General features: G+C 43.4%; 2 protein-coding genes across 5 annotated transcripts; both read right to left on the bottom strand.

Annotated features, from left to right (window-relative positions):
* Window positions 1-430: 430 nt before the first annotated feature.
* On the bottom strand, window positions 431-3,199 carry LOC119137807 (inosine-uridine preferring nucleoside hydrolase-like). The gene is made up of 8 exons (XM_037277285.1): window positions 3,070-3,199; window positions 2,181-2,361; window positions 1,925-2,104; window positions 1,742-1,853; window positions 1,518-1,654; window positions 1,368-1,445; window positions 724-840; window positions 431-646 (listed from the first exon to the last, which is right to left on the bottom strand). Exons 2-8 carry the CDS (start codon window positions 2,358-2,360, stop codon window positions 494-496), a joined length of 957 nt encoding a protein of 318 aa, XP_037133180.1. The 5' UTR covers window position 2,361; window positions 3,070-3,199; the 3' UTR covers window positions 431-493.
* Window positions 3,200-6,193: 2,994 nt separating this feature from the next.
* Window positions 6,194-27,487, bottom strand: LOC119137747 (protein-tyrosine kinase 2-beta-like). Of its 4 annotated transcripts, none has more exons than XM_037277274.1 (31): window positions 27,354-27,440; window positions 26,908-27,058; window positions 26,520-26,835; window positions 25,386-25,564; window positions 25,215-25,302; window positions 25,041-25,120; window positions 24,881-24,943; window positions 24,316-24,370; window positions 24,098-24,238; window positions 23,563-23,634; window positions 23,379-23,480; window positions 20,132-20,252; window positions 20,012-20,042; window positions 19,727-19,752; window positions 19,584-19,631; window positions 19,410-19,504; window positions 19,243-19,324; window positions 19,062-19,162; window positions 14,609-14,724; window positions 14,436-14,536; window positions 14,268-14,357; window positions 9,335-9,539; window positions 8,387-8,477; window positions 8,258-8,302; window positions 7,868-7,987; window positions 7,746-7,780; window positions 7,213-7,236; window positions 7,095-7,135; window positions 6,860-6,994; window positions 6,689-6,769; window positions 6,194-6,559 (listed from the first exon to the last, which is right to left on the bottom strand). In XM_037277274.1, the coding sequence occupies exons 3-27, from the start codon at window positions 26,721-26,723 to the stop codon at window positions 7,215-7,217; spliced, it is 2,313 nt and encodes a 770-aa protein (XP_037133169.1). In that variant the 5' UTR covers window positions 26,724-26,835; window positions 26,908-27,058; window positions 27,354-27,440; the 3' UTR covers window positions 6,194-6,559; window positions 6,689-6,769; window positions 6,860-6,994; window positions 7,095-7,135; window positions 7,213-7,214. The 4 variants fall into 4 exon arrangements, with proteins under 4 accessions (XP_037133169.1, XP_037133170.1, XP_037133167.1 ...); XM_037277275.1 differs by having other exon boundaries at window positions 26,520-26,641; XM_037277272.1 differs by lacking the exon at window positions 26,908-27,058 and having other exon boundaries at window positions 7,213-7,237; window positions 7,748-7,780; window positions 26,520-26,641; window positions 27,354-27,487.
* Between the last annotated feature and the right edge of the window lie 137 nt (window positions 27,488-27,624).

The following is a 27,624-nucleotide window of genomic DNA, read 5'->3' as shown; positions in this document are numbered from 1 at the left end:
TGGGGACAAGCGGTACAGAAAATGGATGGAATGTGGGGAATAAAAGTTTTGCATGGAAAACAGACAAACACAGCAAGGAAACATTGATGGATTGAGTGCTAATGAAACTGCTAATCACAGCATGATCACAAGTTCATGTCCTTATAATTCCGTAGAACAGTTCATGTCCTTACAAGTCTGTACAAAATGACAAAATTGGCAAGATGTTGAGTGGATGATGTGCGCAAGATGATGGAGTGGATGTGTGCAAGAGTTTGATAAGTCCAAGACTAGAGGGAAAATATTTACAGGAAGTGGCGAGACCCTGGAGATAAACCAGCAGAGGAGACAGAGGGAAACAGCAGGAGAAGGACAGCCAAGAACAAACATGTGAACAATGTCCTTAAGCCGATCAAAAAATCGCATGTGAACTGACGTTAAAAAAACACAATCTGTTTTGAATTAAAAATTTATTTGACTGATTAAGTTCCAATCTCGGCTGTTACAAATCATCCTATTTTAGTGCATTGATGAGCATCTGCTTGAACTTCTCCAAGTCAACTTTCTTCATAATGGTTACCTTGTGTTTCTTCTTCAACAGGTCCATGTAATCCAACACCATCATGCCTCGGGTACAGGTCCCATCTAGCTCTACAGTCACAGCGACCTGAAGGTCCAGCACAAGCAGAGACCAGGTAGATTTGTTTCCATTTTACAAGGTTATGAAAAACAACTGTCATTTACCTGCTCGCTCTCTGTGATGAGTGAGTCATTGATAGCAGCGGCCAGGGCATAGGTGTCACAAGCATTGAACCCTTGTCCTGTTGTGATTTCCTTCTGGTATTCCTCTGACCGAGCTTTCTGCCATTGCATGAAGAGTGATAACGACTTTCATTTTGATGTTTGTGAACATTCTCATTCATCCAGATCATTTCATTCTCAGGGCAACGAATCGATTACAACTTTTTAAGACAACTGTCCATCTGCAATCGAATCAATGCCTTCAGAAAATGCATTAACACGGCAATCAAATTTGACTCGGAAGATGAGTAAACTTCACCTCAAAGGGGTCATAATGTTACACGTCTGTGGAATATTTTATGCCCCTTTAACCATGTGCGTCAAACCCAAGGCCAGATACGGCCCGCCACATCGCAAAGGCAAATTGTGCATCGACTACAAATTGTCTTCACTTCAAAAAATAAAGATATTGCTAGCAAGCTTTTTAAAATATTTGAATAATTTTTACTAGTCTCTTATTTTCAAAACTAGCATATCGGCCCTAAGAAGGAAACTATGGCTACAATGATGCCCGCGACAAAAATGAGTTTGACACCCCTGCGAGTTTAAACGTTACATGCTACCATGAAGCCCTGGCTGACTCTTACCGTCATGGAAAGGGATGAAATCTTCTTCATGAAGGCGGCTTTCTCAGTCTTCACAGAAAGCCACTGGTCACAAAAAGACTGAGGGATAGACAAAAGGCAAAAAAAAGTCAAAGAAGAAAAAAAAAAACAATTTAACAATTAACTTCATACCCATGGCAGGCTGTTACTGCAGGTGAACTCCCAGGAGGCGATGGTGGTGGGGCAGGTGTAGCGTTCCAGCACGATGTAGGCAGCCTCCGTGTCGGCGACAAAGTTAAACTCACCGCATGTTGTGGTGTTACCCCTGGCTGAACACATCACACAGCATGTCATGCAAGACAGCACTGAGGAAAAGAGGTTGATTAAAATCCATGTCTGAAAGAATAGACTGGTACACTCAATGTTGCCTCCCATGATGTACAAAGCCTTCAGCTTCTTGGGAAGGGAAGGGTTCAGTTGCACTGCGACTGCAAGGTTGGTCAAAGGTGCGGTTGCCACCAGGGTCACCTGCAGAAAAATGTAGTTAAGTCCTGCTATGACTCCCGCCCAGGCATGTAAACTAGCCTTGCGTGTCTTACCTCTCCTTGGTTTTGCTTGACCATTTTGAGCAAGGCCTGGACACCTTTTTCTTTCTGCAAAAGTTCCAACCCTGGAGCATCTGGATCTGGCACATCACCCAGCCCATCCTTCCCATGGTAATCGCTGGCGTGTTGTTTGTTGGACAGGAGGGGCTGTGCGCAGCCCGCGTACACTGGGATCTTGAAATTCGATAGGTGATCAAAGCTCCAATGCGTGTGTGTCGTTCAATGAGGAATGAAACATGTAGATACTTACATCCAGCCTGTTGCACACCTTCAGAACCCGGAGAGTGTTCTTCAGGACATTCTCAAGGGGGGTGTTCCCATGGCAACAGGTGATTCCCAGTATCTCCACATCGGGGTCTGACAAGGCCATCATGATGGCCTGAGCATCATCCACCCCGGTGTCCACATCAAGGATTATCTTCCTTTTCATCCTGTATACAAACACAATTCTTGTTGATAAAAGTTAAGAGTCAGAACATCTGACCTTGTCAAATTATGACAAGGTTGGGGAAAGAAAACCATGCATGCATGTATTAAGTGTTGCAAGCTCAGTGGGGGAAAACAAGTGGAACAAAGAAAGCCATTAAAAAGAGAACTGAAACCATAACAGAGGAAATCTGTCTCTGTGGCTGTAAAAAGACTATTATGCTATACTGGAAATGTTGCAAAAGTTAAATCTTGCTGACTCTCTCTATCCAATATCCATTTGGCACACCACAGAGTTGACTGAAGGAGGCATTCCTTTGACTTTTAAAGCTCACATGTTTGGATGACATTTCCACCTTGGAATGCACCAGCTCCGAGCTATTAAGACCAACCTAAAAACAATTTTATACAATGATGTAGATCAGGGGTCTCAAACTCCAGTCCTCGGGGGCCGCATTCCTACATGTCAATTATACAATACAATTATCAGGCTCCTGCAGAACGTGAGGATGAACTGATCATTTGAATCAGGTGTGTTTAACGAGGGAAACTTGGAAAACATGTAGGAATGCGGCCCCCGAGGACTGGAGTTTGAGACCCCTGATGTAGATAGTGTTTATCAGCGACCAGCTCTCTTTTTTGCCGTTGGCGTTAATACAGAGTCACAATATAATCTAAAAATCAAGATTTATTCATATGACGGGAATGCTCACCTGGGTAGAAGTTGTTGCAAGGTGATCTGCAGTTGTTGCTTGTTAATGTGACCGACCCACTGGGTAGCAAAACTTGCAGAGCCTCTTTTTAAGTATCTAACTTGAGGGAGGTTCTTACGCAACAGCCACGGCCCACCCCTGGAGGAGTCTAATTTTGGTTCCTTACAAAAACTCCAATGTTTCACAACGTGTCGTACTTCTTCTTACGGAGGGACCAAAACTTCCAAAACCAAAATGAATGAAAGTGAAAATAAAAAAAATATGAACAAATATATATATAATATATATAATATAAACAAGATACGCAAACACAATGTGTACCAAGAGGCTTTTTGGATGTTGAATTGTTCATAAACGGTTATAGTATATGCAACTTAAATCTGACATATAAAATAGAAAATGGATGGATTACATTCTTTTGCAGTGCTGCAGTACTTCTGCCACCACTGTGTCCCAACACTAAACCCCTTGGGAGTTATCAAGTTCATTTCCAGATTATTTTGGGTGGTGATGCTTAGATGCATGTATTTTCCATGTGGAATATTACAGAAGGACATTATGCTATTTTAAATACTGCATCTTGATTACAAACCCACTTGAACACTGACTGCTTGTAGAAGGTGTGCAAACACGTTCTCCCCTGAGTACCATGGATGCCTGCCAGTTAATCATATTGCTGTTCGCACAAGTGTAGTACTACCATATCTGGTGCCGTATCACACGAGTTGCATCACCCCCAATGTATCTTCACAGAAAGTAGACTGCGGTTGGTGTAAAAACCGGCACACCTTAATTTCCACACCAGGGCAAGTCTTGTTTAGCATGTTTGTAGTTTAATAAACTGCGCTACTATGGGCGCTCAGGGGACCGAGAGCGTTTTTTATTACACGTCCCCTGGCGCATCTGCAAATTTAGTCATAAAAGTAATTACATTTTAGTCCTTTTCGAGCTAAGTAATAACTTGAATCGACTTGCTTGAACTTCGAAGCCTGGCAATTGAGTATGGTGAGTATGCATTTCTGAGGTGGGACAAACCTGAGCAAATGGACAGTGAAATGAACCAATCAGAAAAGAGTAGAAGAGACATCAGAAAATATATTTCTTTTTAAATAATGCTTCCAGTGCCGTCAGCTTCTGGGGATTTAATGATGTGTTTCTGGTCGTTGAAAAATGAGTTTAATGCTGAATGAAACCAACTATCACCTCTCCCGTGCGTAATTTTGAACTTGGATGGATTTCCTACACAGAAGAGTGACATTGCTCACAAACGCTACGACACAGCAAGTAAACAAATTTATTTTGAACCGAGGCCACTACAATGAAAGGCTTGTGCCCCAGACCCACTCAGTGGGTGTAGTTTTCCAGGCTATGAAATTGATCTTGTGACTAATTATAAGGCTACTTACCTGGGACGTGCGCATTTGTGACTTAGTCCCACCTCTTGTATCACTACAGAACTACAGGCCATGTAAAACTATGCCATGGCCTGTACTTATATAGCGCTTTTATCTACACCACATGGTGCCCAAACACTTTAAAATGCTTCTACAATTCACCCATCCACACACACACACATTCATACATCAATGGGAGGTTGCTGCTATGCAAGGCACTTTCAGGTCCACCCTGGATCGCTCAGTGTCTTGCTCAAGGACACTTCGACATGGTTACCAGGGTTGAGGATCAACCCCACAACCTTAGAGTTAAGAGGCCAACAATCTACTACTGAGCCACGACGCCCACACAGTGTAGAAGCTCCCCAAGACGCCCCCACCCCCAGTGTGACGCATCGTAGCCTACGGAGAAAGTGGAAAATTGGCACCCCTGCATCTGATTAAATGAAATGTTTTGACTCCAGGTGAGCTCCTCGGAAAGGTGGACGCCAAGGTCATTGTAGCTGAAGACCACTTCTCAATCAGGAGAGCTCCATGTGGGGTTGCCAATTGTCTGGTACAATACGGAATCTTTCCTTACGTGGTCATTATCTGTTATGTTCTGCATCGAACCAATACGGGTCACAATTTCTTAGCTTGGTGCTGTCAAGGTTGCTTGAAATGGAAACACGTAGTGACGCTGCTTCCACCCGTTTATTTATTTATTTATTCTTTTTTTTTAAATGTTCAGTGCACCTGCTTCTCTAGTGTCATCCCACGGCTGCGTTTTCCCCACTTCATCTGTCCCTGTCTTTTCACCTCCTATGGTGCAAGCCTGGTCCACTGAGTTCACCATTCCAGTGACTGGACAATCTGCCACAATTATTTCTGGTGTCCCTCAACTCCTGCGATGCCAAGCTGATCAAGGTGATGACAGTTCTGTATGTGTGGTAGCGCAAAGTCTATGTTCCAGCTCCGTGATCATCGTGGATCCTATACTAACCCAGCGACTACATCTAAACCTTGTACTGACTCGGCAGCAGGAACCGCTGTGCCAGCCATCTCTTCTCATCCCAACCGGATGGAGAGCGTACCCAGTCATGTGTTCACATCCTGGCAAGTGCAGCTACCATACAACCTTATTTCGGCAGCACATATTGCTTGACTCTGGTGACTCACATTTCACACATTCTGCTTGACTCTGACTACAGATTCAGCCTTTGAAAATTGCAGTCCCATTATTTATATGGCCATAGTTGTACGTTCTGCAGCCGCCGTGTGAACCTCCTTTCACAGACTAGGAGTCTGTCGTCGTACCAAGCCTAGCTCCAGGCCATAAGACTCTTATAAAGTATAATTAGTGACTCTCACAGATGCAACTGTTTAAATGCACATGTAGTCTTTTGCTTTTGAAGTATAGTTTCACTAGGGAGACAAACAAGCAAAATAATTCCATTGCCTACTGCGAAATGTTTCTGCTGTGTGCATGATTAAGAGTGACGCCCATTTTGTGGACGAAGAACGAGGAAGGAGAAAGTTACTAAGAAAAGGACAGACTGAGGAGGGGCGGAAGTGTTTTGCAAACATGTCTCTGTGCCAGCTTTACGGTGGTGACTGAGCATGCCGTACAAATGTTTAACACAAAGACTTGCTCCTTTTCTTTTGTCCGGCAACAGCACGTTTTCGAGGCTAACTGAGTGCCGTTCCGTTTCGGGTCACAATCAGCGAGCACAATGATTTCGGAACCTAACTTTTGTGGTAATATCCAATTTTAATCAAACATTAAAATTCAGTTCAGACAAATCTTCATTTCTACATCACATACTCCTCTTTTTTAATGTACTATGGGCCTCATATTCAAGACTACAATAGTGGACCACCCCTTAATCCCCTGATCTGTTTTCATCCTGTCTCTGCTTGACCAGGTTGGCCCTGGCACGGGCCTGGTCCACTGCATCCAGTAGGTTCTTGGAGTTCAGTGCCAGCGTGTGTGCGGCAGCCAGCATCTGTCGTTGGCACTCCTGTTTCAGCGTTGTCACTGAGTTCTGCTGGGCCAATCTCATTTTATTGATCAACTCCCCCAAATCCTTGTTCAGCAGCTTCTTTGTGCCTGTGATCTGGGAAAGGTCAACAAGATGAGCACAAAAAAGAGGACAAGACATGTCTAAAAGTGGGCATTTTACATTGAAAAATGAATTTGTCAGCAGTTTGACTGTGAACAGAAGGGAAACCAAGAGACACACTACCTCGTTTGCAACTGAGCCGTCCAGGGAAGGCATGACATCATCAACGTGTTGGATGAGGCTTCGCAGAGTGACACCAACCGCCTGGATGGTGCGGAACGAGCAGGAGGTAAATACCGAGCGGGCTTCCAAGTTACGTCAATGTAAAGCGACTCAAAGGAGGTGCACACTTACTCTGACAGCGTTGGGGTACTCTGTGGCAGGCAGCATGTTGACCTCATTCTTCAGCTGCACCACCTGTCTGACTAGAGCCATGACACTTGAGTAAACCTGATCATCTGATCGGTCCAATTCAGCTGTGGGACAACACTAAAACACAGATCTTCTGTTGCAATTGACTTTATAATCCAATCAGAATAGAAATTTGATTCAATCATTGGGCCAACTGAGAGAGGAGATTATGGTTTACCAATGTGACGTCAGGAGACGCCGAGGTTGTTGGTGGAGAACCTTGAACACAGCGCACGTTATTTATTTTACATACTACCTACCTCCCGATTACCATTTAGAACAGCAAGAACACTTACCATCAGATTGGATTTTTCACTGAAGCTGGAAAATAAAAAAATATCTGATCAGGCGGTGTTGACTTGTGTGTTTTGCAAAGCAGCTTGAACTGTTTACTCATTAAAATAATACAGAGGGTGCGCTTGAATTCCAACAGGTTTAACTGTTGAGCACGATACTATTTAGAAAAACAATTTTGGAGGAGCCGTTCGCCTCACAGTTAGGAGGTTGCGGGTTCGATTCCACCTCCCTGTGTGGAGTTTGCATGTTCTCCCCGTGCCCATGTGGGTTTTCTCCGGGCACTCCGGTTTCCTCCCACATCCCAAAAACATGCACGGTAGGCCGATTGAGCACTCCAAATTGCCCCTAGGTGTGAGTGCAAGTGCGGCTGGTTGTTTGTCTCTCTGTGCCCTGCGATTGGCTAGTAACCTGTTCAGGGTGTCCCCCGCCTACTGCCCAATGACTGCTGGGATAGGCTCCAGCACGCCCGGAACCCCCGTGGGGACAAAGCGGTACAGAAGATGGATGGATGGATAGTCAAAACAAATATTACACCTTTGCATTTGAGGCTTGTCGCACAGCAGGATCCTGCAAGACAAACATAACATCCATTTGAATATGTGTGTGTGAACATGTGTGTGTGTGTGCGTGCGTGTGTGCGTGTGAGTGCATCACCAGTTGCTGCTCCTCCTGCTCTAGCCACTGTCTATCCGCGACCATCTCTCTTTTTTGCTTTTGTAGAGTGTCATCAATTTGTTCTTGCTCTTTCTCCATAAATGGCACATCCCAGGTTCCCTACACACACACACACACACACACACACACACACACACACACACACACACACACACACACACACACACACACACACACACACACACACACACACACACACACACACACCACACACACACACACACACACACACACACACACACACACACACACACACACACACACACACACACACACACACAATGCAACACGATGCACAATATTGTTTGCGCATAACAGTGTGTGTGAGTGAGCAACGCACTGCAATTTATGGACACGTGTGGAGCAAACCTGAGCATGTGAGATATGGCACCAGTCGGGGGGTACTCTGGACGGCTGATGAGAGATCACATGAGATGATTTATTAGTTGTTTAAAGCACTGATCGATGTAAATGTGCCTTCTCGTGTCGATACAACACCTTTGGGGGAGGCTCAGAGTGGTCATAGTCCAGTGGCGAGCTAGAAGTGATGCAGTGAAGTGTTCCTGCCTCTTCAATTTTGAGAATGTCCCTTTCATCCAAGCACAATGAGTTTTCATAATAAATATTTTGTACCATTCACCTTAGGTCATTTCAACAGTGGCAGAACTAGAGGGGTGGCGTTGGGGCACTGGTCGCCCCTAAATTATGCTTGGTGCCAGACCAGATAATTGATATTTATGTAGTTCACAATTTTCCTGAATTTTTTTCCCCACACTTCCACCCAACTCCGGAAGGGAGCATATATTGAATCTTGATCAGGGTTTTTTTTAAGAATTTTTTGAATATGTAAAAATGTCATTGGCCTCCTCCAATTGCCCTCCCCAAGGAGAAATCCTAGCTCCGCCAGTAGTTTGAAGGAAAAACAGTTTTCAACAATTTCAAACATCTGAGGTTGCTGTTTAGTGCTCATTTTCTTTTCTGACCCACTGACATCCTGGATGAGCTTCAAGAGACAGCGTATAGAATCTCATGGTCAACCAATGGAATGTAAAAACCTTCGACATGCGTGCATTTTGAATCACACGCTCTATGAAATAAAATAAAAGCACAGCAAGTAGGACTGTACATGGATATCAAAGCTTTACTTAGCATTCATTTTGAATTTGGCCCTCTGAAGCAACCCTTGTGCTGGCTGACTTGACTTTGCAATGACAAATTTGAACAGGAGCTCAATATTTCAGCGCTTATGCGTGCCACTTATGTGTACTCTGGGCCCTGATTATATCCACATTTTTACAACATAAATTTAGTTCTGCTTGAATAAGCTTGTTTTTCGGTCTCATGCAGTGAGTCAGCTCTCATTCCACCTCGTATACTGCGAGGCCAAAAGGCAATTCATCTTTTTGTTACAATGTCAGCAGTGAGTTGTAGTAAGAAACTTAGTACCTCAGGGAGCACATGAGATGGCTGAAGCTGGGACGGATGCACGGCTCATAGGCCCAGCAGCTGGTCAGTAGAGAGTAGACAATGGGCGGACACGACAACGGCTTGGGAAGTCGGGTGCCGGACTCCAGCTGGATGATCACCTGTCCATTTTCCAACCAGAAGAATGGTTGTTGGCCCATGGAGAAGATCTCCCACACACACACACCTGAACAGGACACACACACACGCACACACACACACACACACACCACACACACACACACACCACACACACAACACACACACACACACACACATCCTGGTTTACATGTGTCGAGGGACTGCAGGGACTATTAGACAGGAAAACGGCTGCAATTTCAAACAGTGCTTTTTTTCCACTATGTGCTAAGGCCCATGTTTCCACAATGCTTCACCTGATCGTGGTATTAAAACTTTTGTTTACGTTGTTTTGAATTATTCAGATTGCATTTCCCTTTTCCTAGCAGTAACACAGAGTATAGAATCTTAACTCTTTTCCTGTCCCTGATCTTAAGAGCTTCCATCAGTAAACACTCAAACATGGACGATTAGTTAATTTATCAAGACGGCCACTCATTTAATTTCATTTATTATATTTTTTGCACTATGATGATTATCGGGCAGTAGGCGGGGGACACCCTGAACTGGTTGCCAGCCAATCGCAGGGCACACAGAGACGAGCAACCATCCGCACTCGCACTCGGTGATAAAACAACTTGTGCTTTTTCACTGCCACGATTCTTGGTGGAACCACAATTTTCCCAATTGTGAGTGGATGATGTGGCTTGGTAGGTGGATCAGCTCCATTCTCTATTCCTGCCCCTAAAATGGTGGTTCCCGCCTTCAGCAGCCACCACGGTCCCGTATTGTACATCAACAGTGCCATTAGGCTTTTCTCTGAAAAAAAATCTTACTACTGTTTATTAACGTGAGCAAACCAAAAAATATCCATCCATCCATCCATCCATCCATTTTCTGTACCGCTTTATCCCCACGGGGGTCGCGGGCTCGCCGGAGCCTATCCCAGCTGTCATCGGGCAGTAGGCGGGGGACACCCTGAACCGGTTGCCAGCCAATCGCAGGGCACACAGAGACAAACACCATCCGCACACGCACTCACACCTAGGGGCAATTTGGAGCGCTCAATCGGCCTACCAAGCATGTTTTTGGGGATGTGGGAGGAAACCGGAGTGCCCGGAGAAAACCCACGCGGACACGGGGAGAACATGCAAACTCCACACAGGGAGGGCCGGAGGTGGAATCGAACCCGCACCCTCCTTACTGTGAGGCGGACGTCCTAGCCAGCGCGCCACCGAGCCGCCTACCAAAAAATATAATAAATGAAATTAAATGAGTGACCGTCTTGATAAATTAACTAATCGTCCATATTTGAGTGACATCTAAACTTTGCTGATCTAGGCGACCTGGATGGTTTTCTCGGGAAGCCGAGATGCACGTCATGCTTTAGGAAATTGTCCAGATGGTCCATGCATAGTGCTTGCATGTTTCACGGCTCCTGGTCCTGCAAAGAGGTATTGTTTGTCTTCAGTACCATCTGTTTTTGCTGAACAAAGAGCTGTAATGCATACTGTGCATCATTTTGGGTGTTTGAAGAATTGGTCGTGTTTCCACCCGATGATAATTGTTTCAAAGCGTCGGTACAGATTTTCATCTAATTAGGAGATTAGAACCACATCTGTCTCTGGAGAAAAATGTTCATAAGGACATGGCTGCAACTTCTTCCTGCCACAGGTTGAAGATTATCATCCGGCTGGAACACATGTTAGCTAGCTCCATACCAGCTATGGCTGAAGGGCTTTCAGCAAGGGACTTGTGCTCATTCTGCATTTGGCTGAGATATAATACGTGACAGTTTCAGTGAGAGGCATGAGGGTGGACACATTCCACTCAGACATTGGGATGTTCAGCACCGCAGTTGCCAAAATCACATTTCCACATTTCCTGCTGGACTGATGACACTGATCATATCTCAAAGAAACAAAAGGGATTGTAAACAGTTCTTCCCTGGCTCCTTGAGCTGGTACAACTGTTGCCAAACATGTTTCCCAAGTACTTTCTTTTCAAAAGAATAATAAATATGCATAAGCTCCCCAGGCGTGTTTTTACGGCTGTTTAAACGGAACCAGTTCAGTTGCTCCTGGATCCTGTGGCAAACACTCCAGTGACTGCTCGGGAAAGCCGAAGGCCCCAATGGCATTAAATGGGCACATTGAAGTTTGAGAGTTCTTTTACACCTCGGAGCAAATAAGCAGTAATGTCTCTTACTGTACATTCCTTTTGTTCTTTATGGTTTGGCATGAAAAACTTTACAGACATTAGAATTTTGTGTGGAAGTATATTTTATGTCAAACGACAAATTGAAGAGTTTGACCTTAGAAAGACAGTTCTAAATTTAAATACCGTATTTTTCGGACTATAAGTCGTGTTTTTTTCATAGTTTGGGTGGGGGGGCGACTTATACTCAGGAGTTACTTATATGTGTAATTATTCACAAATTTTTACTTGATCATTAACACACTACTTACTTACTAGTATAGTTGATCACGTCACATGTTATTTTCACTTTAAAACGCATGAGGGCGCACTATGGCTGTGGAATAATTAGAGCCTCACTGACAATGAGTTCCATTCACTGACTTCCGGAGTCAAGAGATTTAATGATTTGGAGTGACACAGATGGTTCGATAAACTTGTTATTTATGTTATAGTTATTTGATAACTAACTTGTATGACATACAAGTTGCTACTCTAAATAAACTCAAACTCATTTTTGTCACGGGCCACATCGTAATCATAGTTTCCTTCGGAGGGCCATTATGACTGTCAACGTCATACATGATATACAGTATAGTCTACACAACAAACAAGTTTTGGTGTGTCAGATGTTCTGGAGACAGAAGGTCAGGAAGGCACCAAGCCCAGACGGCGTGTCCCCCTCCTACCTGAAAGTCTGTGCTGAACAGCTGGCACCCACCTTTACACGGATCTTCAACCATTCCCTGGAGCTGTGTGAGGTGCCCTCGTGCTTCAAAAGCCACACCATCGTACCAAGAAGCCCGCCATCACAGGATTGAATGATTACAGACCCGTCGCCCTGACATCTGTGGTCATGAAATCCTTTGAGAGGCTAGTGTTGAGCCACCTGCAGTTTGCCTACCGGGCAAACAGGTCGGTGGATGATGCGGTCAACATGGGACTGCACTACACCTAGACAGTACGCCAGGATCCTGTTTGTGGACTTCAGCTCGGCGTTCAACACCATCGCTCCCAATATCCTCCACCAGAAGCTCACCCAGCTCGCGGTGCCTGCCTCCACTTGTCAGTGGATCACCAGCTTCCTGACCAACAGGGGACAGCATGTGAGGCTGGGGACCATCACATCCGACCGACACCTGGACCACCAGCACTCGCAACCCCCAGGGGTGTGTACTCTCCCCATTACTCTTCTCTTTCTACACCAACGATTGCTCCTCAGGGGACTCTCCTGTGAAGCTCCAGAAGTATGCGAACGACACCACTCTCATAGGACTGATCCGGGACGGTGACGAGACTGCGTATAGACAGGAGGTGGAGCAGCTAGTCCACTGGTGCAGCCAAAACCACCTGGAGCTGAACCCGCTCAAGACTGTGGAGATGACAGTGGACTTCAGGAGAGACCCTTCACCACTTTCACCCCTCACCATCCTCAGTAATGCTACTCCCACCACAGACACCTTCAAGTTCCTGGGCTCCACAATCTCCCGGGACATGAAATGGACCGGCCACATAGACTCCATCCGGAAGAAGGCCCAGCAGAGGTTGTATTTTCTGAGACAGCTCAGGAAGTTCAACCTGCCACAGGAGTTGCTGAAGACCTTCTACACTGCCATCATCCAGTCTATCCTCTGCACCTCCATCACTGTCTGGTTTGGATCGGCTACCAAACAAGACAAGCACAGACTGCAACGGACAATCAGGTCTGTGGAAAAGATCATCGGGACCAACCTCCCATCTATCCAAGACTTGTACCTGTCCAGGACCAGGAAACGTGCAAGTAACATCTGCAGACCCTTCTCACCCAGGACACAGTCTGTTCAACTAATGGCGTTACGGAGCGCTGTACGCCAAAACCAGCAGACACAGACACAGCTTCTTCCCCCAGGCTGTCGCTCTGATGAACTTACACCACTCATAGAGACTCAGTGTCATCACTGTGTAATAAGATTCTGCTCTCGTCACTTAAATGTTGTTAGTTACCTGAATGTTGTACAGAGGGTGAGCTCAACCGGAGTCAAATTCCCTGTTTGGCATGCACAATAAAGTTTATTCTGATATGGCTCTGTAAACCGATTCCGGACAGATCATATCTGGAAATATTTTGGCTGATCTGTACGGCTCGTAACTCAGAGCTCTCTCCATGGGAAAGCATGTCAGTGGAATTTAGGTGATTGATAGACCAGAATTCCTTTGGAACTGTCATTCAAGTCATTCTAGTACATGACCTTGAAGAACTTCTTACATGCCCAAGCATGAAAATTCGGTTTGGTTGCTAACGTGCAATGTGCATAGAGTTGTTGGTGACATACTATTTCAGAATAGAACAACTATCATTCATTCATTCATTCATTCATTCATTCATTCATTCATTCATTCATTCGTTCGTTCGTTCGTTCGTTCGTTCGTTCGTTCGTTCGTTCGTTCGTTCGTTCATTCATTCATTCATTCATTCATTCACTCTTAATCGCTTATCCTTATTAGGGTCGTGATAATGCAACACTGATCATTTTGGTCATAGTAATGGTAAACCAAATGGTCGACGTATACTATTTCATCTACAACACAGAATTAGATATCCAAATAATGTATTTTAAACATTTGTGTTTATCAATAAAAGTTGCATGAGCGGGTCTCTAACCAAACATCCAGACATCACTGGCAATGGTGAACCGACGAAAGTTGATGGATTCTGGCGCCATCCACTTGATTGGCATTCGCGAAACAGATGCTGTGAAATAAAGGAGAGAAATTTCAAACGATTGAAGAATGGCGGACTAAATCTTTACGCTTGTGAATATGTGTGTACCTTTGTAATACTCTTGGTCATCGATGTAACGAGACAGACCAAAGTCACCGAGCTTGACACAGTCAGAAGATGCCACAAGGATGTTTCTCACTGCTATATCTCTACATAAGCATGGTGGAATGCACAATAAATTTAACGGGCCACATAGAGGGGAAAAGGTCTTCTGCACGTACCTGTGCACCATGTTGAGGCCCTCAAGATAACACAAGGCTTTGCAGATTTGCAGACAGTATAGGATTAATGTTTCAGTTGTCAAGATATATTTCTGCTCCTTCAGGTATTTCCCCAGCTGACATCATAAACACATACAAACATGAAATGAAACGTTCGTAGTTTATTGGGTAGAGTTCTGCGGATAGGTGGCCCACCTCATAGAGAAAAGAGCATCCCCCAGTCCTCAGGTGGGACAAATACAATTTCAAATTCAAGCCATGCACGCCAGTGTATAAGAGTGAGTAGCCTCAAAGGTGAGTCTTTGATACTTTTTCAGAACATTGTTTCTGGATTAGGCAAATTTCTTTCCACAGAAAATTTGATTAGAGATCATTACGCTGAGTTTTACGTAACACAATCTGAAAACTATTGCTTTAAATCAGATAATGGTTCATTACCATGGCTGTCTTTGAGAGTCATGTGCAGTGTGTCCACTTTATTCTGAAAATTGTCCATCTACCCTCTTCTTTCCCTTTCATCTTAACGCTATTTAGCGTTTGCCACAGAAAATCATTTTATTCCATTCCGCCCCATCCTTCTGCTCGAACTCTACCCATTCATGAAGCTCCTCTTTGGTCTTCCTCTTTAGTTCAATCTAACGACTCTATTTCCAGAATTTTTCTACTATTATAGCCACTGCCACGCCTCTGCAGATGTTCAAAACTTCTCATTCTGGCTTCTCCAACTTTGTGTCTAAAATTCTCAGTGTATACCGTATTTTCCGCCCTAAAAGGCGCACCGGGTTATAAGGCGCACCTTCAATGAACGGCCCATTTTAAAACTTTGTCCATATATAAGGCGCACCGGGTTATAAGGCGCATAAAATAGAAGCTATACTGCATCAAACTGAGGTTGACTAGGGTTGCGGTATGCATCCACTAGCCAATAACCAACGAGCCCTCTATAAACAATCGCGTTTCTCAAACGATCTCCTATAAATGATCAGAACTGACTAAAGTTCGATCTAACGCATTGGTACTACTTACCTATGTTTCCCTTCCATATCGATCCGTAGATTTACTCGAAACATTAACAGAGCAGCCTATTTTGACATGAAATAGCCTGGTACGTATAGCAGCTATCGCAATAGCATTAGCCATCCGCAAAGTCTCACGAGCCTCAGCGAAGTGTAAACAATCGCGTTTCTCAAACGATCTCCTATAAAATGATCGGAACTGACTAAAGTTCGATCCAACGCATTGGTACTACTTACCTAAGTTTCCCTTCCATATCGATCCGTAGATTTACTCGAAACATTAACAGAGCAGCCTATTTTGACATGAAATAGCCTGGTACGTATAGCAGCTATCGCAATAGCATTAGCCATCCGCAAAGTCTCACGAGCCTCACCTCGCAATCTCCCATGAGCCTCAGCAAAGTGTAAAACAATCGCGTTTCTCAAACGATCTCCTATAAAATGATCGGAACTGACTAAAGTTCGATCCAACGCATTGGTACTACTTACCTATGTTTCCCTTCCATATCGATCCGTAGATTTACTCGAAACATTAACAGAGCAGCCTATTTTGACATGAAATAGCCTGGTACGTATAGCAGCTATCGCAATAGCATTAGCCATCCGCAAAGTCTCACGAGCCTCACCTCGCAATCTCCCATGAGCCTCAGCAAAGTGTAAACAATCGCGTTCTCAAACGATCTCCTATAAAATGATCGGAACTGACTAAAGTTCGATCTAACGCATTGGTACTACTTACCTATGTTTCCCTTCCATATCGATCTTTAGATTTACTCGAAACATTAACAGAGCAGCCTATTTTGACATGAAATAGCCTGGTACGTATAGCAGCTATCGCAATAGCATTAGCCATCCGCAAAGTCTCACGAGCCTCACCTCGCAATCTCCCATGAGCCTCAGCAAAGTGTAAACAATCGCGTTTCTCAAACGATCTCCTATAAAATGATCGGAACTGACTAAAGTTCGATCCAACGCATTTGTACTACTTACCTATGTTTCCCTTCCATATCGATCCGTAGATTACTCGAAACATTAACAGAGCAGCCTATTTTGACATGAAATAGCCTGGTACGTATAGCAGCTATCGCAATAGCATTAGCCATCCGCAAAGTCTCACGAGCCTCACCTCGCAATCTCCCATGAGCCTCAGCAAAGTGTAAACAATCGCGTTTCTCAAACGATCTCCTATAAAATGATCGGAACTGACTAAAGTTCGATCCAACGCATTTGTACTACTTACCTATGTTTTCCCTTCCATATCGATCCGTAGATTTACTCGAAACATTAACAGAGCAGCCTATTTTGACATGAAATAGCCTGGTACGTATAGCAGCTATCGCAATAGCATTAGCCATCCGCAAAGTCTCACGAGCCTCACCTCGCAATCTCCCATGAGCCTCAGCAAAGTGTAAACAATCGCGTTTCTCAAACGATCTCCTATAAAATGATCGGAACTGACTAAAGTTCGATCTAACGCATTGGTACTACTTACCTATGTTTCCCTTCCATATCGATCCGTAGATTTACTCGAAACATTAACAGAGCAGCCTATTTTGACAGGAAATAGCCTCGCGGGTACAACAGCTATTCGGTGACGCCCCCTGACTACAGTTGCCGTAATGCTGGGAAGCGATGCGACCTTGTAATTTATTAGTCGTACTAAAACGTACTGAAACATTTTGGCAGAGCACTGTGTACAACCAGTATGGATCAACAAATTCATCAGTTGATCCATATATAAGGCGCACTGGCCTATAAGGCGCACTGTCGGCTTTTGAGAAAATTTTAGGTTTTTAGGTGCGCCTTTTAGGGCGGAAAATACGGTACTTATCCTCATTAGTCAATCTGTCCATCACTGAAGCACAAGAAGAACACAAGAAGAGCCTTAGAGCCTTTCCTTGATGTAGTCTCACACTCAAGATGGAGTTGATACTGTCTCGTACTAAATACACACAACAGAACAGTTGCTGTGCATATTTGCCCTTTCCTACAATTTTTTCCACACCTCCTCAGGCATTTCCCCTCAGGAATTTTTCTTGTTGATTCTCTTCACGACTTTTCTCACTTCATCATGTTTCAGTTTCCACCGCCTTATTCTTATTTGTCTTTCATTTTAAAGTTAAATTTAAGTTAAAGTTAAAGTCCCAATGATCTTCACACACACATCTGGGTGTGGTGAAATTTGTCCTCTGCATTTAACCCATCCCTGTGTGATTTTGATCCATACCCTGGGGGAGAGGGGAGCAGTGAGCAGCAGCGGTGCCGCGCTCGGGAATCATTTGGTGATCTAACCCCCCAATTCCAACCCTTAATGCTGAGTGCCAAGCAGGGAGGCAATGGGTCCCATTTTTATAGTCTTTGGTATGACCCGGCCGGGGTTTGAACCCACAACCTTCCAGTCTCAGGGCGGACACGCTACCACATTCATCTAATCCAAAAATTCATCCTTCCAGCTACACGACACGCTCTGATCACTTATGACTACATTTCCATCACTGCTTTTAATCACCCTAACCTGTTGAAAATCCTTCCAAGCTCGACACCAGCCAATCTTTGAAACTCCCTTTCGGCTACTTTTAGACCAACTCATCACCCACTCTCTTTGTGGCTTTAGCCGCCTCCTCCTTTATCGCCCGTCTCCTCTCCTTATGTTCCTCTTTGTCTTCTTTTGCCCGCCCGGTGAGCTTTCTGCCTGTCGGCCTAATCACTGTTCTGCTATCAATCCAATCATCTGCCACCGCCACAAGATAACCCAAAGTTTTTTTTAACTCTACCCTTTAAGTCCTGACAACATTAGGCATTTCTTAACTTCTGCCGCTTGATTCTTTGCTCTTTCAACACTTCCATGAATATAGTCAACATGTGGGCACCCGCCTCTGCTCGTTTTCGTCTCACGTCACTGTTCGCCGCAGCCATTTCCTTCCTGTTTGCAGACTCCACCGCCATCCGACCTTCAGACACCAAACCTGCCCATCACCGCTCCCTTTATCTTTTGTTCATCAACATGTCTATTGAGAACTCCCTTATTCTGTCTCATGCCCAGAAGTATTTAACAACAGATTGGTAAAGTGGTTTCCCATCTTGGACTTTTTTGGTTCTTTAATCTGAGCATTTACATTATCAAGAGCCTTTTAATAATGTTTATCCATTTGTTAAACCATCCAATGAGAATGATGTATTTCTGTATTATTATTAAATCAACAATTTTACATACATGTTTCAATCTTTTTTTCAACCCTATCTAAAAAATACTTGGCACATCTGTTTTGCTTTAAAAATCAAATCTAGCCTTTGAATTCACAAGTTTGTCCTCATGGTATGATGGGGAAATATACAACATGCCCATTACATGCCATGACCATAATCAATCAATCTTCCAGCACTAACATGCAATTTGTGAGGAAACCCAACATCAAGGTCTAAACATGCATGCTCACCTCTCCATATTGACAGAGTTCCATGACAATCCAGACCGGATCAATATTAATTACTCCAATCAGGCGCACAATGTGGGGGTGGTCCAAATTTTTCATCAGCCCTGCAATTTAATAAACAATTCAGGCATTTATGTATGTGATTTATTTGTTTGTATGTATCTCGGAATGTGAACAAGCGAACCAGCTTCACTGAGAAACTTTTCCTTCACATCTGCTGAGCAGTCCTTACAGGTTTTGATGGCTACTTGGATCGTCTTGCCTGTCTTTAAACACAGACACAGTAAAAGCAATGAATTGATTGCAAAACGCAGGCTATGCAGTGTCGTCATTCAGCGCGGCTCAACTTACCTTGCTTTTATACACACCATCATGAACCTCTCCAAAGAAACCCTCACCCAGGATCTGACCTACATTTACATCAGCTCGGGAGATCCTATGCTTCTCTGAATGTACAAATATGTTTTTTTTAATGATCGGGCCACATTCTTATTTTCTGGTATTATTTGGGGGAACCTGACTCACCACATGGGTCTGTTGTATTCTCAGGAATCTCAACATAAATGTCTGAACCTGTAGACAGAAGACAGAAATGTCAAAGTGTGCTTGTGTATGTTTACTGCGTATGCATACTAATTTATTGCAAGTGTTCAAGTTTAGTATCAAACCTCTATTGGGTCCATTCGAATCAATGCTAAAAGAGATTGAAAAGCATTTATTAGGATGAGATCAAAAAAAGACCACTGAAAATTCAGCTAGTAAGTGTTTCTTCTTATGCATTTGCTTATAATTAAAATAAGCCCCCCCCCCCCAAAAAAATAGGGTGTAATTAATTTAATTAAACTGATGTTTGTATACTGTAGCAATTTAAAATATCAGCCAGAAAAGTAAAAACAGTCTTTCTCAATACAATGCACCTTTATTTTACAACAGCTGAAAAAGGGTTAACTCACTGTTTTGGAATGTCAGGCAGTTTCGATCTCACTGCAAGAATAAATGGTAAATGAGTTTATCAAATGTGCCACATGCTTTTGAATGACTTCTTCATTTTGGCCACTATTTCAAATGTGCACCTTTTCTAGGCCTGCTCATGAGCGAACCCTGAGGGGGAGAGCACTCGATCTGACAGAAGCCATCAATTAGGTTGGCCATGTTTTCTGCTACAGCCATTGACTCCGTACTCACTGACAGAGGCTGTGGGGTGGAACAGGATATTTAGTGCTTAACACTTGGAGGCCAAAGCACTTTGGCTGTGTGCCTGTCAAGTCCTGCAACGCTCACAGTGTGTTAAAAAAGGAAAAGCAAGATGAAAAGCGTTTTAAAAAGGTGCAGACACAAAAGAAGACTCAAAAATAAACTCAAACTCCAGAACTGAAATAAATTTTACAAGTACAAACTCTGAAATGTACATAAGTTCAAAAGTAAGATGTGAAAAAATAATTTTACTCTCAACTATTATTTGATAACTTAACACAACTTTCTGTTGAAGCTGCTGCCCCCGCGACCATAAGCGGTGGAAGGATGGATGGATGGATGGATGGATGGATAGGTGGAAGGAAGGAAGGAACTTGGCACATCAACAAAAATATGCATACAAATGAGTTTATCTTTTTCAATAACTTAATAGCGCTCGATTGCTCGTACTGACATAAAGAAAAGAGAAAAGCCATGCCTAGCTTTGGCTTGACTTATGCTATCAAAACAATAAGTTCCCACCATGGATTTACAAATACAGTGGAGCCTCGGTTTTCGAGCGTCCCGGTTCTCGAACAAATCGGTATTCGAACAAAAAATTCGAGATTTTTTTGCTTCGGATGTCGGACGAAATTCGGTTGTCGAACCTCGCGGGATGAGCCGAGAGGACCCGCATGCCAACTGACTCCGTTCGTTATTACGTTCTCGTTACTCTGAGGATTGCATCAACTCTAATCATGCCTCCAAAGGAAGCAAGTGGGAGCAGTAAAGCCATCCTAAAACACAAAGACGCTCCTAAAGCAATGCAACACTGAGCGCCCGGCGCGCTGCGGTTACGCGATCGGACCAAATTAAGCTCCCTGCGCACTGGGGTCCATTTAAATTTTGGAAAGTACATTAGGACTTTAAAAATATTATCAAAATTTTAGCGACCGCTCTGTCACAATAATGCGACCAGCGCAGTGCAGTTGCGCGGTGGGTGGCGCGCTACGGTTGCGCGTTCGGCGGTGCGCTGCAGTTGCGCGATCGGACAAAATTAAGCTCCCTGCGCGCTGATGTCCTCTTAAATTTTGGAAAGTACAGCAGGACTTTTAAAATATTTTCTAAATTTCAGCGACGGCTCTGTCACAATAATGCGACCAGCGCGGTGCAGTGGCGCGGTCGGCGACGCGCTACGGTTGCGCGTTCGGCGTTGCGCTGCAGTTGCGCGATTGGACAAAAATGCGCAAATGAAAAAATGCGGGTTTTTGGCTTGGAACGGATTAATTTCTGTTCCATTATTTGTAATGGGAAAATATGATTCGGAATTCGAACGATTCGCTTCTCAAACAGCCTTCTGGAACGGATTGTGTTCGAAAACCGAGGCTCCACTGTATTGTGAACAGAAAAGCAAAAATCTGGAAATTGTCTTACAAACAAACAAACAAATAAATAAATAAATATGCTAAAGATGGCGGCGCGTGCACACGCAGCGACCTCTCTCTGTCCCGCCCGTACGGGTGAGTGTTTGTCCGACAGTTTTGTGTGTTCGTCTCGTCGTACTAAGTCGTGCTACAAGTACAGCAGGCAGGTTCTGATCGACATCGGCGAAAGTGAGTTTTGTGGCGTTCTGGACTTTGATGCGGAGACATTAAAGGAGCTCGGACTGCTCCGTTCTGAAACGTCGCCGGACTCGCCTGCTATTCCTCCCCCGGATGGAAAGCGTCGGAAGCGGTGTGCGAGGAGGCAGAAGAGGGGCAAGCGCGGAGGCGTCCGGGCCAGGCTGGCGGCTAACCCAGCTCGCCCGGCCGTGCCTTCCATTCTTCTGGCGAATGTTCGATCGCTGGACAACAAAATGGATTACATTCGCGACCACGATTGTGAGTGATGAGTCACCCCGCTCACTCTTTGTTCGATCTTCTGCCCTCTGGGAAGAGGTACAGGAGCCTGCGCTCCCGCACCACCAGACTCACCAACAGCTTCATTCTCCAGGCTGTTAGGATCCTGAACTCTCTCCCCCCTTCTGCGTAGCGTCCTGTACTTTTGCGCTATATTCTGACTGTCTGCTGTATGCACACTTGCACCATTTTTGCTCCTCTTATTTATTGTGTTATTTGTTTATTTATTATTTATTCACCACTCTTTATTCATTGTTTGTGCCTTCTTGTTTTTATTTTTTTGTGTTGTTTTCTTGTATGTATATTGTGTACTATGTCTTGTCACCGTGGGATAGTGGGTACGTTATTTCGATTTCTTTGTGTGTCTTGGCATGTGAAGAAATTGACAATAAAGCAGACTTTGATTCTTTGAAATAAATAAATAAATAAATAAATAATAGGGGAAACGCAGTACTTTCAGTTTTCAGATTAAAAACATTCCCTGGTTCAAAGTTCTCCACGTCATTGCTGTCTAACCAATGCCATCTATCCATCTGCCCAGCTCATGAACGGCTTTTCGTCACTTATGTCTTGACGTGCTGGAGCTGTTATATGCTCCTTTGGGCGTCGGCGGGGTAATAACCTCTTTCATGCCTGACCTCAAAAGTGGTTGACTTTACTTTTATATCGTTTTTAAAATGTCATCCACAGAGGTTGAAGAAAGTAATGGCCTATTTTGACAAAGGACTAGGAAGCACAGACAGTTTCTGTTTTCAAAAGTAAGGAGGAAAAGCTAAAATGTCAGAAAAATAAATACACTACCGTTCAAAGGTTTGGGGTCACCCAGACAATTTAGTATTCTCAATGAAAACTAACATAATCGCACAAGGCTTTTCTAATTATCCATTAACCTTCCAACGCAATTAGCAAACACAATGGACCATTAGAACACTGGAGAGATGGTTGCTGGAAATGTAGATATTGTATGAAAAAACAGACGTTTGCAGCCAGAATTGTCATCCACCACATTAACAATGTATAGAGTGTATTCCTGATTAATTTAATGTTGTCCTCATTGAGAAAATCGCGATTTTATTTAGAAAATAAAGACATTTCTAAGTGACCCCAAACAGTAGTGTAATACAAGAAAAATCTACTTAAGTAAAGATACAAAGCATTTGGATTTCATTATTTCCCACCACTCCACTGTTGTTTTAGGCAAATACCACACTATTACTTAGCATGATCCAGACTTTCATAGGAAAGTTACCTGCTTGGTGCCCTCTATGTGCACAGTGAGCAGAGCTCGGCCATCACTCTCTGCAGAGAATGAGATACTGCTCACCTGAGAGAATGTGGCCAGACGGACGGGCTGGGGGGAAAAAAACGTTTTTTTTTTATCAAGAAGGATGAACAAAACAGGAATTTGTTTTATTGAAAGAGATTGAGCTTACTGTTGAATTGTCAGTTTGCTGACTGATACCTTCAGATCCAATGACCAGGTCTATTGTTACATGCCAACCATGCTTTAGGGAAGCACACAGTCACATACAACAATCTAACTTGCACATGATATGATAAACGGGATCATGAGCGACAGACCAGAACTTGCAAAAATGGGGTCAGTGGTTTAAGTTGTTTCATAACATCAGCTAAAAGAATCAATAGAAGGTTTTAATGTGACGCTCAACAGCCACATCATAAGGTACACTTCATACACCAAAATCTGATTAAACAATCATTCACAAAAAATATATAATATTGCCATGTGGCTTGTACAAGCACAAAGGGGTCACAGAAAGGATGTGAAGCAATGTGCACAAACACAATTGCATTAACAATAATAATGATATGTAAGGCTGATTTGTGCATGTTTCTGAATTTTTGATAAAACTGATAAAGGTGTACCTAATGTGGTGGGTAAATGATGTCACAATATACCCCATGGAAGGTTGCATACTTTCTCACTTCCATTCCGCATTGACTTACCACCAGCTGACAGGCAAATCTCTCCTGTGTATAGCTGTAACACTGAGCCAGCGTGCTGAAGAACTTGACCATGCACTGTTCCTGGTCCAGAGTGCCGTAGCCTTGAAATGTCTGCCGGATCATGCGACGCAGCTGCTTTGGCTGACAAGTGTCAAAAATCACAAATTAGCATTGTGTGGCAGGTTAGGGTTAGGGATGTATGAGAGATGCATCTCTACCTTCATACTGTTGATAAGCTCTTTTGGAAAGAACAAGTCAAGTCCCACATCTTTCCTAATGGAGAAAAGTCAGATCATGATAAATTACCCCGAAACTTGTTGGTCACGAATGACCTGCAAATACCAAATACATTGAAGGTAGGATGTTGTGGCAAATGTGAAAACAGAAAACAATGATTTGCAAAGATATATTTAATTGAATATGCTATATGACAAGATATTTGTCATATACATATATATGCAACTATCCCTATTTCCAAATTATCCTAACGGTCCACTTTAAAAATCAAATGTGGCCCTTGAGCACAAATATTTGCCCACCGTGCTCTAAATGATGGCTTTTATTCTTAAACATATGAGTCAAAGATTCAGACTGGACAGACAATATTAAACTTATTGTTACAGGCAGTTGACAGAGCATGGCAGCAAAAATGTCTGAGGTTAGAAGAGAAATGGTCTCAATTCCAGAATATCAGACCCTCTCTGAAATTGATGCATAATAAGTATGTTTGTTAATCGTCCAGATTGTCAGAGATTATACTCAAATCACAGGGCACTGACTTACTCTAGCAGCTCAAAGTTGGATTTTTTCTCCAGTCCATTTGGATTCATGTCTTTGCAGAATCTCCTGCCAACACAATAAGAGAATAAGAGTGCAGACAGGGATTCTTTAATCATGTAAAACAAAACTGATAGAGGTGTGTGTACTTGGAAGTATGCACTACCTAATCTCCAGGCAACCAAGCTGAAGAGCCATCCCATCACTGACTTTAGAGGCAAACTTCTGCATATAGTCACTGCGTACCTTTAAACACACTCACGCTTAGGTACCTTAAAAGCATTGTAATTTTTTTTTTAATCAGTTCAAGGTTTTAAAACAATATATATATATAACTGACCTGCTGGTAAAAGTAGAGCATGGTGGTTCTGTCCTCTTGGAATTTTGCCAAGAAGTCTGATGGAATGTATCTGATCCTTAAGTCATATCTGAAAATGTAACATTCGCAGAAACGTTGCCTTGTTTCATTTCAAACAATTGTGCTCCACCACAATCAACAAGGCATATAAACCTCCACTCGGCCTCCAGGTGCTGCTGTTCATAACGCTGTGTGAGTTCAGTCATGGTCAGGTCCGGGTGCAACCAGTGTATCTCAGATGACTTGAGGTGCTTGAGAAGGAGACCGTAACACTGGGTGTGTATTATGCCAGGACCCAAGCGGCCACTAGACAGGACAATGTTGATGACATCCTATGACAGAAGATGGCGTTTTCTCAACTCGTCACTTGATTCTTTTTTTTTTTTTTAAACAAAGGGTTAAAAACAAACTAAAAAAACCAAGTGCAAACAAGCATCGATGCCTCTTTTCAAATTGCTGTTTAATATTTTTAGTAATATAGCTAAAAAACTTTTCTTTCTTTCAATTTCATGTGAGATAAACTTAGTGGCAACAATGTTTATTGTTTTTGTTGTTTTACCATTTGGCGTTAAAGTACCGTATTTTCCGCACTATAAGGCGCACCTAAAAACCTCAAATTTTCTCAAAAGCCGCTCAGTGCGCCTTATAATCAGGTGCGCCTTATATATGGACCAATATTGAGCCACTACAGCAGGTGTGTCCAAAGTCCGGCCCGCGGGCCAAATGTATATATCTTATATATGGACAAAGTTTTAAAATGGACCATTCATTGAAGGTGCGCCTTATAATCCGGTGCGCCTTATATATGGACAAAGTTTTAAAATGGGCCATTCATTGACTGTGCGCTTTATAATCCGGTGCGCCTTATAGTGCGGAAAATACGGTATATTGAATAGTGTGGTTCACTGTAATTGTGTTTTAACATCTGTGGAAAGCTTAGAGATTTCAATAAACTAAGTTGCATCTTTTTGGACTGCGGGAGGAATCCTGGAACCAGTGAGATAGAAATGCTAACCACTAGTTTATCATACTAGCAGGTACTTGCTCCCATTATCTTGAGCGGTATTATTATCACTTGTAGGTTTGGTTTTTGCCAAGTATTGTAAATAAACATCAATATTAGCAATACGCTGCAGAAAAGTGGCCAGTGTTGGTACCACAGAGCAAGAAGGTTCTGCGTGTGACTCTTCTCTTAGCTTGCTCCTTTTTGACGTGTGCCCACCACCCCACAACACAGAACAAAATTACAGTAGTATTAGTTAGTTAGCATAAATAGTTGTAAAATACCCTGACTGTCATTCCTTCGTCGCACCGAACCAGTTTGAAGTTCTTGCCGAGGTTGAAACTGTTGCTGAGGAAACACACTTTGATAATCTTCACCGGAAAGATGCTGCTCCCGCAGGCAATTGCTGTGGGGGACATGTCCAGGGTCTTAGATTGGCCCGTGGGAGACATGCTCCTCCAAGACAGGGTGCTGGTGTCTCCCGACATTTCATGTGCATACAAATGAACTCAAGCAGACAGCGTGTAGCTACACTACATCGACAGTTCTGGCCACAAATAGCACAGTTTTGTTAAACATCCATGAATGAAGACACCAGTGCTGCAAAGAGATAGGAAATCATAAGAAGTTGATGTATTTGAGCAAGTAGATTACTTTCGCTCTTGTACTCACCCATCTTGTGCAAGTCTCACACAATCTTTCTAAGCTGAAACCAAACTGACTTAAATAGGCCGCTCCGTTCCACAAAGTCCGTTATGGGAGAATTATTTTCTGTCTAATTTGTCAGTGTTAACTGTTACCCAAGTCTTTTTGAAGCCTCTTCCTGAAAAACATTCATGCCAATAAGCGAAAGAGGAAGCAACATTTGCAGAGAAACAAGGAAGTTGAAGAGCCATTGACCGAACAACTGACAGAATTAACGAATTGCTGTATTGCCCATTCATTTACTTCTTGTGCTGCTAGTTTTTATAAAAAGATGCATCAAACTCATGGTTTTAAGATGACTGATAAACTTTAATACAGCTAATATCAGTAATAGTGCCCAAGTAGGCACTCTTGGAATTGTAGTGTCTATCTTCTGACAAAATAACTGCGTTTTGCAGGGCTACGGCTTTTACTAATTTGCCGAGGCTGGTGGGTCTCACTCAGTCCCTGGGGTTGGTTGCCATCTTCCTGGCGGGGTCTCCCCAAGATGACTGTCCTGGCCTGCAAGGAAGGCCCTTTTGTAGGAAGAGACTGCATGTCCTCATTGTGTAGCTAGTACGGTTCAACAGCACCATCTATTGGTAAAATTACAGCATTAAAACAGCAGCGCCTATTGAGAAGTGAAGAAACACTAAGGAGAAGAAAATATGCACATCACCCAAATGAGTATCAGATTGTGGCTGG

Source organism: Syngnathus acus, chromosome 2 (assembly GCF_901709675.1).
Source record: "Syngnathus acus chromosome 2, fSynAcu1.2, whole genome shotgun sequence".
NCBI lineage: Eukaryota > Metazoa > Chordata > Actinopteri > Syngnathiformes > Syngnathidae > Syngnathus > Syngnathus acus.
Note: the sequence above shows the minus strand (reverse complement) of the source record. Positions and strands in the feature narration are given on the sequence as shown.